Source organism: Anarrhichthys ocellatus, unplaced genomic scaffold (genome assembly GCF_004355925.1).
Source record: "Anarrhichthys ocellatus isolate YVR2014 unplaced genomic scaffold, GSC_Weel_1.0 scaffold18, whole genome shotgun sequence".
NCBI lineage: Eukaryota > Metazoa > Chordata > Actinopteri > Perciformes > Anarhichadidae > Anarrhichthys > Anarrhichthys ocellatus.
Window position 1 is genome coordinate 2,449,759 of NW_022280048.1, and position 12,428 is coordinate 2,462,186.

The 12,428-nt window shown below is 40.8% G+C and overlaps 2 protein-coding genes across 5 annotated transcripts in view; both read right to left on the reverse strand.

Annotated features, from left to right (window-relative positions):
- scn4bb (sodium channel, voltage-gated, type IV, beta b) overlaps positions 1–609 on the reverse strand; it is a 10,815-nt gene extending 10,206 nt beyond the window's left edge. For 2 of the 4 annotated variants that reach the window (XM_031857569.1, XM_031857570.1), the window contains exon 1: positions 252–605. The gene's annotated coding sequence lies outside the window, so the exon portion shown is untranslated. Of the gene's footprint in view, positions 1–251 lie in introns of all 4 variants that reach the window. The other 2 variants (XM_031857567.1, XM_031857568.1) reach the window with 2 other exon arrangements.
- A 3,724-nt stretch (positions 610–4,333) lies between these two features.
- On the reverse strand, positions 4,334–11,941 carry mpzl2b (myelin protein zero-like 2b). Its single transcript, XM_031856865.1, has 5 exons — positions 11,491–11,941; positions 7,698–7,867; positions 6,961–7,171; positions 6,445–6,613; positions 4,334–5,567 (listed from the first exon to the last, which is right to left on the reverse strand). Exons 1-5 carry the CDS (start codon positions 11,549–11,551, stop codon positions 5,372–5,374), a joined length of 807 nt encoding a protein of 268 aa, XP_031712725.1. The 5' UTR covers positions 11,552–11,941; the 3' UTR covers positions 4,334–5,371.
- Between the last annotated feature and the right edge of the window lie 487 nt (positions 11,942–12,428).

Here is a 12,428-nt window from a genome sequence, read left to right on the forward strand (position 1 = left end):
GGATACAGAGAGAGAGAAGAGAAGAAAGACAAAGTCAATCAACAGAAATATTAAAATGGGACATTAAGTTCCTATAAAAGCACAGACCGTACAGTGAAAAGTTACTTTCATACAGTGTGTGTTTACATGTTTCCTGCATTCATGAGTCTTCATACGCACACAGTATCCCTTCGACTGAATGAAAAAAGGGGAAAAGCTGAAGAAAATAGAAAACATCAAAACATGCACAGTTCAAGTTATGTCATGCCTACCTGCTCCTGCAGCCGGTGTTCACCCAGAGGCCGGCAGGCTGCCTGCACAGCTGAGTCAGTGTGGACAGGACAGCAGCGGCGAACACTGCGCACAGTCAGGGTTCAGTCAAGGAGAATCCGCCAGCCGACACTTTCACTGCAGAGCCCGCCACATTACAGCCCCAGCCAGGATGACAGAAAATTAGAGAGGAGAGGTAGAGACAAAGCAGAAAGACAGACAGAAATGTAGAGAGACAGATGGACAGGAGGAAAAGCTACCGTTCTCACCCCCCCTCAGCTCAGCACCAATGACGCTGACTGCTCCCTGCCCGTCCCTCCGGCTACCTCACAACTTTTCCCCTGTCCTCTCCGTTGGCTGCATGCCACCTCTCTCTCTCTCTCTCTTCCCCCGTCTCTCTGTCTCCCCTCCCTCACCTGCCCCTGTTTCCACTCTTACTCTCTTTCTCTCCTCCATCAACCCCATTCACTCCTCCCCTCTCTGCTTCCCTCCCTGCCTCACCCTCCTCCCCATCTCCTGACTCGGGGCGTGTATGCAGACTCAGACACTTTTCTCAGAGTGTTTGTGAAGATCGGAGAAAAGTTCTGCAGTGCAGGTTGGGGAGGATGCTGTGTAATGCAGCCCCAGGGCCGGGCCAGACACACAGTCCCATATCAAAACTCTCCATTCATGAACAGACATGTTCTTATACTGATAACGTCACCGCCAAGGATTCAAAACTCAGCAACACAGAATTACAAGTGGGAGGGGAAACAGTGCAAGAGTTGCTCTCTATTCTACTTACACAATTGAAAAAGTCCGATTTTTAACTGGAAAGCTTTTTTCGTTTCTATATCCTTCCCCAGATGGACAGGGTAACATTTTCTTATTATTCTGCTTTCCTTATGTCCTGAAAGGCAAGCTCCTTCAGGGGACTCATATTCCCCTGGCTCAGAATAATCAGCTTCCTCAGCCACCGGTGATGTGTGCATGCATGTCCCATTCGATGCCTGGAAGGTCAAACTACCTTATATATCATGAGGCAGCCAACGCTCTCTTGTGATCAGTGCAATGCGGCTGCAAGTGCATTATGATATGAGGCGGTGTGTGCAGTCATGTTTCACAACAGGACAGCTCCTTTCCCATAAATGTACAAACATCAGTCATCGACAGCTGACCAATAGCATGTGGCTGACTAAAGAAATGCTTAGCTCAGAGTTTCCAGATTTGATTTGTCAATTTTAGACCCTGCCAACATTGCATTCATACACTTAAGGTTATATGCCTGCCTGTCAAACTCCATCTATTACTGGGAATAGAAGGTGACACAGCAATTATGGCGTATTGTTATGAGTTAATTAGAAAAAAAGGCTCTGGTAAGAGGTTAATCTGAGTTTCATATTGGGAAAAGAGGAGAATTGAGAGTGTTAACTGGATACAACTGAGACCATGTGACATAGTGTGCTATCTGAGCCAAGGTACAGTTACACAGGCAGAGGACAAGGGGACTGCTACACATCCCTTTTGGACTTAACATCCTGGTTGTTTTACCCTCTGCTTACAGAACTATTTCTTTCACATGAGAAGAAAAGGTAAAGTTTGCAACTGACTGGCTAGAACTGAAATTCACGTCAGCAGATTCAGTTATGAAGACAGATGCAGGTATCTGCCATTTATTATTAATTGAGCAGGTTATTGTGCACTAATGCAGACTCTATAGGATGGCATCTTTTTTCTTTACTAGCTCATGCAAAATATTACGATACATATGTCTTCTTTTGTGTTTATTATGTGAAATGTATCTAAGTCAAATGTCAGCTGTTCTTTGCATTCAATATATATAGTATGTATAGTATAGGCAAGATTCAATAGTGAGGGGAGTGGATGGTCCTGACACAACTGGCTAAGCAAAACTCTGCCAGCACAACAGCAATATCCACATTAAAGTATAATGTTGGTCACAGTATGATGAGTGAACAAATTGAATCCACACAGTGTTTAATTAAACCGTATGAGATTGTATCCAGTTAGAACCGGCAGTGCCTGAAAAAATAGCCAGAGGATTACAAAACATACACCAACAATGACCAATGTGGTTCAAAATGAGCATATACAAGGACGGGAAGTGTGGCGCGGAGGTGACAGTAGGTGGAGTGGGGGGGTTGGTTTGACGGATGTGGAGCTCTAAACTGAGAGATCATGTGGCCAGGCTGCAGGCTCGCCGCTCTCCTCTCCAGGCCCCTCCACTGAGTATCAATGCAGCAGCAGTGGGAACTCTTCCAGAACTGCAGAGGAAAAAAAACAACAGCATTTTGCTGCAGAAAGACAGGATGCTGCTGCAGACCTGTGCAGGACAACTGTAACCACAGCGAGTGCTCATCGACAGTCACACAAACACAACCACATGGTATGTGTTATGCGAATAATTACGTGTCCCATGTTATCATTCATAGATGCCATGTAGGTGCACACTCAGCTTTTACAGTCACGTAGGTGTCATTTGCTCTTACTGCAGCAAAATGTGTGCTGCTCCAGAGGAAAGAGACAAGGACACACGTCTCAGCTATCGCTGTAGTGAGTTAGAGCAAAACAAGTACATCCACAATATAAACATAAGAATCAGTGGTGGAAGAAGTATTTAGATTTTTAAACAAGCAGTAAGTTACAATACTGTAAAATACTCCATTACAAGTTAAAGCCCTGCATTCAAGACCTCAGTACAAAATCAAGCACAAAATCTATCAGAAAAAAATAGCTTAAAGTATTAAAAGTAAAAGTACTCCTGTGGTCTCTATGACTTGTATATTATATGAAATACATTATCAGATGTATCAATACTTAGGTAGCATTTTACAGTAACTACTGCACAGTTTTTAGGTAAGTTGGTTTAGTCCTTTAGTTCAATGGTAGCCAAAGGGTCAGGGCCCAACGGGTCACAAGATGAATCTGTATATGTGACCTCGGCATACACTCCTCTCAATGCAAATCTAAATACGAAGGTTTTAATTTTTTTGGTTTGGCATTTTCCAAGGTACTTACGTGATTGGTGTTTAGAGTCTGCGCCCAGCTTTTCAGAAAAAGAACCACAATCATGGTGCCACTGTTCCCTTCTTAGCTGTGTGCAGAAAGAGTTTTCAGCTCTAACCCACGAGTACAGTTGGGGCTAGCTGGTGAACACCATGTCCCACCATGACAGAAATGACAAAATAAGATAGAATAATAAATAACCAAAGGGTCTTTATTATGAGACATAAGAGGCTAATTGATTCCAGTGCATTTCACGGTGCCCTAACACACACACAAAACTAAACTCAGGCACATTTATGTTATTCAGTGGTTGTTATACAGTGTGCCAAAGAAAAAGTGGGGACGAATGCTCATAAAAGCTTTCAATTTCTTGTGACCCAAAGTGTTGTATTTCTTACCACTCACTGGTGGCTCAACTGTCCCTTTATCTTGCTGATCATTTCCTTGAAAACTAAGTTGATTGGTTGTAGGAGATCTTGAAAATATCTCTGTATTTACTAACAGCACTTAACCCACTGACAGAGAAAGAACCAGTTCAACGGGGCATGTTTTCATTCCATTAGAGGTACAATGTATTATGAGCAAAGGAGTCAGTGAGGAGAAGCTTGTGGTTTATGACAAGCGTGTTGTCCCGAACAGGTTCCCTGCAGGTGTCCTGCATGCCTCTTCTGCTGTTGATGAATTTATGCTCAATCACAGCAGTGAAGGAGCACGCTCAGATTTTCCAGTGAGTTGTAATGTGAATGACAGAACAGTAATGCCTGTGGTATTTCTATGACTGTTCAGTATAGGTGTTAACTGATCCACAAAAAAAATGTCCTGGTGAGATTATTTCAACCCATTTACAATACAAAGTAACTCATTTTAAGACAGACAGCTCCATTTTTAGATCCAAAAACTGAACAAACTGTGAGCTTAACCCAGCTGTGTTAAGAACAGGAAGTGTGACTGTAACTCATTGTCACAAACAGGTGTGGCTGCTGGTTGGTATTTCACACTCACCCGCAGTCTCTTCTCCTTTAGAGCCGATCTGTTCCCACACACTGAACATTCATTTTTCAAAATTCATGCAATTTAATCATTTCAAAAACAGTTCTTTATTCCAGAGTTGCTATACAGAAATATATATGACAACATTTCAGGACTTTCAAAAAGTTGAGAATTTCTGCTTACTTTACACTATGTACAAAAACTAAATATAAAATCAATTGTGCAGCATTGCAAATGTAGTAAACACCGTCCTTTGTTGATCACTCACAAGTCTTGTGGTGGACTTCCTGGTAGCAAAAAATAAATGATGACACCCATTCTTCTGTTTCACTCTAGTAGCATTCAAAACCCTCTGCAAAAACACTTCTTTCAAAAAATTTTGATTTATGTACTCTCGGCTGATGCTTTAAAAAAAAAATAAAAAAAATGAACAGGAGAAACATCTGGCAACGCCATAGCTGAACAAACACTATCTGCACTAGTATGTGGTGTTTCTAGCAATGAGCCAAAGACGCATAGTTAAAGCAGTCATGTACAACAAACTGTCATCCATCAATCAACATCCATCAAATACAAAATGTAAAGGAACACCACCGAATAAGACAAGTCTGTTTACAGTTGTTGGGGAGAACCACTGCATATATATAAAAAAAAAAGTTCTATGAAGCCTTTTGTGGCCCCAGAGGCAGCTGTGTTAAGTCTGATACTGCCTCACATGATGTCACTTGAGTCAGCGTCGGTTGGGTCTCAAGACTATGTTTGAAAATGAAAGAACAATCTGGAAGTGTTAGAGAGGAAAGACCACGAGATCTCGTTAGCACGCTCATCTCTGCTTGAGGCTAGAAGCTCGAGGCTACATTACCTACTACCAGCAGAACACACCCAAACCTCTGAACGTACTGCTGGCAGGCGAGTTGCATTGTGGGTAATATAGGCTCCAGATTGTAACAAAGACAAAAGACAATATTTACAGAAAGGCACGCTGTAATTCAGTGACCATAATGCATGAGTCCTGTAAAAGTACTATAAATTACACGTCATCTAAACATCAGAATCACGTAAGTGACTAGCAAAAAGGCGGATGTTAAAATGTGAAAGACGATTCTAATCAATCCAGTGTGTCCATTCAATCACCATCATCAGCAACATCATCGTCATCGTCATCATCGTCGTCGTCGTCGTCATCGTCGTCGTCGTCATCGTCCTCCTCAAGGTCGTCCTCTTCCTCATCATCTCCACTGCTGGGTTCAGATGCTTCATCATCTGAACTTACAGAATCTTTCTTCTTCTTCACCAGCAGATGAACGGCCTCTTCAGGTGAACTGACGCAATCCCCACAAAACAAATGCAATCACACACAAACAATGACGCAGGCTACTCATGGATATATGCATAGTGTATACCCAGAATCCTTATTTTCAAACGAACCCAGCCAAAGTACCACAGAGAATTGATGTACTGCTTCCTTCCGTGGACAAAGAGGACCAAAACATCAGTTCAGGAATATTTCTCCACCAAAATCAGTTCACCTGTATTCACAAGTTAAAGTGGCACAAGCTATGATGCAGCAGTTGTTATTGCAGCTGAAGCTAACAGAGAAATGGGAAGGTTTTGCCAACAGCAGGTATTAGAGAGGATATGTCCTAATTCACCGCAGCAGTATCATGTATGATAATAACATGTTTTATGTGATGATTTAGTTGAAGCTTAATTCTATAAAACACATCAGAAAATAACTAATGTTTTCTTTTAAAATCCCATGGTGAAATGATAAAGGGACAAATCAAAAGCAAATTGGTGCAGTCAGCACTGCTGCTGTGAATTGAGGTTAATGAACAGGCTCCAAGAACAGCATGTAAATCCCTCCATATTTACATCTCTTACATAACAGTTAAAAAAAAAAAAAATCTCAATAAAATTAAGTTAGCAATTACAATCACTGGCAACTTTTGGTAAAACATATATAAAGTGTATAAAGATTTGGCATTAGAACAAATGGGAAGGGTAGGTACATTAATCTAACACCAAAGGACACAATAAGATCCGAGAGGTTCACATTGGAGGAGCAAAGATGGAAGAAAAAGATGCCTCCCCACCATCAAATTTAGTCTGTCTTGTCCAGCAGAGCGGACCCAAACAGCCAATCAGACTCTACACCAGTCCCGAGAAGAAGAGGAGCTCTGGCTCTCTGGCCCTCACCACACGGTCGGGTCCTTCCACACGCGTTCCTGCGGGTGCATCTCAATGTCCGTGCTCATGTGCTTTCTCTTGTAAAACCTCACCCCCACGAAGATACAGAGGAGGACCATGATTACAGCACAGGCGCCTCCAACTGCCGCTGCCAGGATGCCGATCTCAGAGAAGGAAGCTGGAAGCAGTGAGAACCAAAATTAGTGATAACAGTGGATGAAATCTCAATGCTTCCTGTTGGGAAATGCTGCAGGCATTCCATATGCAAAGCTGCTCTTTAGCCAGACACTGCTAACCCTACCTGTTCCAGGGAAGACCTTAACCTTTGACCTTCCTGTGGAAAGGCCTGAGTACTACAGCAGAACAACTAAAGTGCCACCTTCTAAAAACATTGATAGCACTGACTGAATAGATAAAATGAGGTTAAAAGCTCAACAATTTAGAATTTTCTTTTTCTGTAGTAAATGTGATGCTGATGCAATGTGACAGACTTTTCTTCCAAGCGTGCAGTGCTGCCAGTCTAACCTTTGTTGACAACTGTGAGGACGATCTCTCCATTGCTGCCGTGCACATCTGGACGGTTGCGCACCTGGCAGATGTAGGTGCCATTGAAGGTCGGAGGCACCTCATGCAGCGTGATGGAAACATCCTGCCTCATAATATCTCCTGACCACACCGCGTGGCCTTTAAAACGCCCGGTCTGTGGAGGGTATGGTATCTCCTGGTAGTAAAACACCTGACACACAAACACACACACATAATACAGCAAACTTGCAAAGAGTGTAGAAGTCCAAACAACTTAGCAAGTATGATAAAGAAACTGCTAATAAAATGTATAGAAACGCAGCCGCTGTGGCGTCTCTTGTTTTCTGTGCATTGGCTACCAGGAGATACGCATCTCATGTTGTATGAAATCAAGACATAAAGTAATGCGTCACCATTAGCAGCAGACCAGCCACTGGCTCTTCTATCTCTATTTGACATAAATATAAATATATTCTTATCATTTCCTGTGGATCGCTCCCTCTATTTCTAAGAGTGGGGGAGCATTGTCACTTTAAGATTGTACACCGAGAGCTGTTAAAAGAGGGCAAATATACTGAATGGCTTTTGTTACAAGAATGGAGATGAGAAAATGAATGTGACAATCAACACTTTTAAGGCCCTATAAAAATCACAAGTGGATTTATTTAATAATGATATTAAAATACAATAAAGACACATTCAAAGCATTTTCATGAAAAAAATTAAATTATACACACCGACTCATCCGATCCTGAATCTAAGGGCTTGAAGTTCCAGGACACTATGACGGACTGAGTCGACACCGGGTGACTGGTGCTGAAGGTGCACTTCAGTTTCACATTCGTCCCGTTGACCGCTTCCACCTCTTTCGGCGTGTAAATAGCTATTCCACTGACATGTCGCACACCTGTGATAATAACAAACAAGTGTGAAAAAAACACCCATCGACATTACCGTAACCTAACAAACCTCCACTGCCCGACTCATTCATACAACACAAGTGATAGTTCAAACTGCCCAGGTCTTTTATTTCACTCCTCAGTTTTCAGAGCATTTCATTTCAACCACAAACACAAGAGCAGGGCTGTTTGCACCAAACATGGTTATCACTGCTTCTTTAACACAAAAAAACGTCCTTGACAGTTGAGAGCAAAGAGAAAGACTCTGATATGTGGTGTTCACTCTTCAAGGCTACAGTACAAACTGTGAGTGAGTTTATTCTGATGACAAAAGCCACTACTCCTCTACATGACTTCACTTCAGTGCAGCAAACAAGAGAGCAAATAATAGAATAGCTAGGCCTACTATGGGTTAATGATTGCATGTGTGTGCAAGTACAGAAATGTAGATGGGCACCGCCTTTACAGATACCTTCAAAATAAAGGGAATATTAGGTTTTCTGAAAAAGAGCAGGTTTGGATGTTTGTTAGTCACCATCTGTTCAATAATACATCTTATTAGTGACATGAAAACAAATAGTTTCATTCATGGCTGACTTGAAACAAAGCATGCTACAGTAAGTTCAATTTGGCAACCGTTCATCTCCTTCGAGGGGTTTGGCGAAGTTAAATATTTGAGCTAAATCTGCATTACACTGTCAGCCACAGTGATGAGCAGACCTGCAGACCCCTTCTGGGCATTAAATCATTCCTTCTAGTGAATTACAGGGAAGGAGAAGACAATAATGTTCTGCAGTCCTGGACAGGGAGGGATGAAATCAAATAAGTATGACTGTAGAAGAGCATTAAACTTAACAGGGTGACAGTATTTAGTGGGACATGGTCAGTGTCTCTGTACGGTGAACCCACAGGGACAATTCTGGAAATGATATCCAACTGAATGATAAAACAGAGGGATTAATAAAATATTAAACAAATCAAAAACGAACCCATCTACTTAATGACTAGACTGTAATGTAAAAAAATTAATTAAATTAGTAGATGTATGCATTATTCTACTTTTGAGTTCTTTGGTTTCCTTTTAGAATAGGTTTCTTCGTCTAATCCCTGAGAATTTGTTAATATCACTTCCTCTTATAGAGCCGACGATGACTTTACACCAGGAAATACCAGATCCAAGGACTTTTGTTTTCATGTCCATCTCGAGCCATAGAAGGAAAGATATGTTTGAATATGCTAGTGCGTTTTACCAAACTGGGCGACAGAGATCAAATGCTAGATTTGAATGATTCATTTCAACCCGGAGCGGCGAGCTTTGTTTGGAAACCGTAGTTAAATCAGAGGGGTGTGGTTTTTGTGAATATTTTAGGAGCCATGGGCAAGTACAAGCACATCCACAAGTTCTGGTTAAATTCCACACAGGAAGCCTTCACACATGACATTTATCTCTGAATACCAAAACCTAAATGATTAACGTGTTTTTCAGACACGATGCAAATATTCTCCCAGTTGATTTCTTTTCAATCATATTTGTTAGATTTGGGCTGATGAAGCAGTTTTCAACTGTATTTGTTTTTGTTATTATCTGTCTTAGATTATCAGGTCAGTCTGTTTTCCTGAAGTTTTCCTGACACTGTGACGTTCCTTTCAGTAAGACAGTTCAGTACAGTCTCTGCCTCACACAGATTGAGCAGTTCAACTGAACAAAAAACTTGTGTGAGCTTGTTTAACAGCCAACGATTTCGTCAGAAAGGAACTGACACACGAGACGGATGAGCAGAATCAAAACTGAAAGTGGGATTTAGAAAACACATTCAGTGCCCATCGAAAATATTTTTTTATTATTAACTGTTGTTATTGTCCAACAATTAAATAAGAATTATAGCAGCAATGGCTTGTGAAAAGGCTTTCCAATCCTTTCCAAGGCTTTGTATGTGAATGCTGCCAATAAAAACAGGTCTGTGCTACTTGCTGGCAGCAGTTTCCTCACTGGCCTGGGAACATTATGATTAGCCGTGTAACAAAGCCTGCTCCACCTTATCTATCCGTTATAAGAGTGCTTATCAGACAGAATGGAACTATGTTCAGATATCCAGATGACGTTCTCATGGTAGATGTTCTACGACTGACTGGCTTTAACCGCAAGATTAAAGCCTTTTTTTTGTTTTAAAGACGAGACACCCCGGGCAAAAACATAGCTTTTTCCTGCACTTGTCAATTTTGAGAGTTTGGTCAATTTTGCTTTCGTAACATGTCTTCTCTCAGACTAGTGGTCCAAAATACACATATAGGTGTTTATTCTACTACTGCTTCTATTTGCGTTGTAGATTTCTCTTAAATTCACCAAAAGTTAGCATTAGATACCCTCATTTGTATATTTAAAGATGGCATTTCAGAAAACAATAATAAAACATGAAATTCTCTTAATGTAATTAATCAACTGGGGAAGTTTAATGGCATCTGTTAGTTACATTTTTTAACCTATTCACCTAGCGTCTCCTCTTAAATTTATTAACATTTTGAAAAAACCTATTAAAATTACACTAAATAACACTGAAATTGGCAATGAATCTCCACCCTTGTTAAAGCACCTCCAGTCCAATCAGTGGAATCCGATGGCACATCTGGGTTTGTTGTATAAATCACAGAGAATGTGTAAATTATAATTCATGCCCTCAAGTCACACAGCATTTTACTCCAACTACTTAATTAGGACACTCGATATACAGCACAAACATATTGTTGACTCAGTGAAATGTGCTGAAGTACAAGGGATTGATCATCTGTTCTCTCACAAAATGACCTGATCAGTACAGGGAGGGTGCATCGTATCATTACTCACCGGGGTGTAGACCAGTTTTTTTTTAGTATTTTAAAGCACATATCCCTACTTTCTCTTTGATAAACTAATCTTCTTGCTTTTGCCAAATATCAATGCCTTCACATTTTTTTGTTCCATGTCATAACTTTACAGTGTTTAATTGATTAATTGATTTAATCAGCAGCAATTCATGTCTTGCCATACGTTATTTTTAATGGTGATAATCAAATATTGTTATAGTGAAGCTGACCCCCCCCCCTTCCTTTGGCTTTCAGCCCACGATTAAGACATACTTATATGTTACATTATAGACTTTATAGAGACAGTATATTTGAGTAATAGAAGAATATATTTGTTGACATCATCAGCCTCTTTATTCAAAGAAAGATAAATCCTACTGTTGAAACGTCTCGATCCCAACAGAGCACAGCAGTCTTTACTCAAACATAGGACTATTGCTAAAAAGGTGTTTACTGTCAGTGATGTCCAGTTATTATGGATTGATGATAACCTACATTGTGAATAAAATACATACAATTACAAGGATTTGTAACACAATGGTATAAAGATAAAATAATAGAATAAGAATCCAGTATGAGAAAATAATCCATGGTCTCAAAAACTACCATTTAGCAATATTAACACACACGTGTCACATATACTGTATGTTGTGTACGTGAACAAACACTTGAACGTTACATAGGCCAATACTCTGTAGCCTAACCTTCCCACACAAACCCCTCTTCAACACTGTTTCAGCTTGAGTAGACTTTAACTTGACAGTCTCTCCAGGAAGTTGTTCCAACTCACCTGGCCCCAGCAATCCTCCCAGAAGAAGCAGAGGCCATATCCGATACATAGGACAACACATTTAAACACTGCCTCAACTCCGGCCGCTTAATTCCTCCGTTAGAATCCCTTCATGTACTTTTGTTGAGCGGAGTCATGAACGCGAATGTCGCCGCAGACCGTCGAGGTAAAAGCAGCCTTTTTCTGTGAAACGATCTCCTCGGTGCTGGAGACGTGATTCACTCTGTCCGCACACAAACACACGCACACACACCTGGTGGGCGGTGTTTACTCCCTCACCTCTTGCACAACCTGTTACTTTGTCTACCTGCGCAACCTGCCATTCGACACTGTGTGACTGCGTTTTGTTTGGGCTGTTAGCGACGCTAACTTAAGATGTGGATTTACACACACGAGCACTCTTTCACTCTGTTTCTTTTGGTTGATGATTTAGAACTGACAACAGAGGGTCCAGTTAATCTGGAATTGTTATGGTAATGTTCCTGCTGAACGGTACCATCTGGCGGCCAACAGTGTCGCATCACTAAAGAAGTCAGTTTGATTAATTATTCAAGCCAAACACAGCAATGTATTCAAGTGCTGTTGTGTAAAACTGTGGGTTCCACCTCAAAACAATTAGCCTGTTGATTTCCCTCTAAAGAGAAAACAAATACTCAAGGTTTGGAAAGAAACACCACGAGTTACTGACATGTATTAGTGATGTCTGAAAGCTTGGACATTTAATTTTGTAATATGCATTTCAAAACTCACAATTATGAACTTACATCCTCACAAGATATGTTCAAGACAGATAAAAAATATGTTGGAACAACAAATTGTGTCTGATATGGATTTTCAACATTTAATTACAAGTTCCTTTCCCTTGTTGAAAAATCCAGACTCTATGAGTATGACAACATATTTCAAAGGTTTATCTGCTGGACACAAGATGTCTCCTA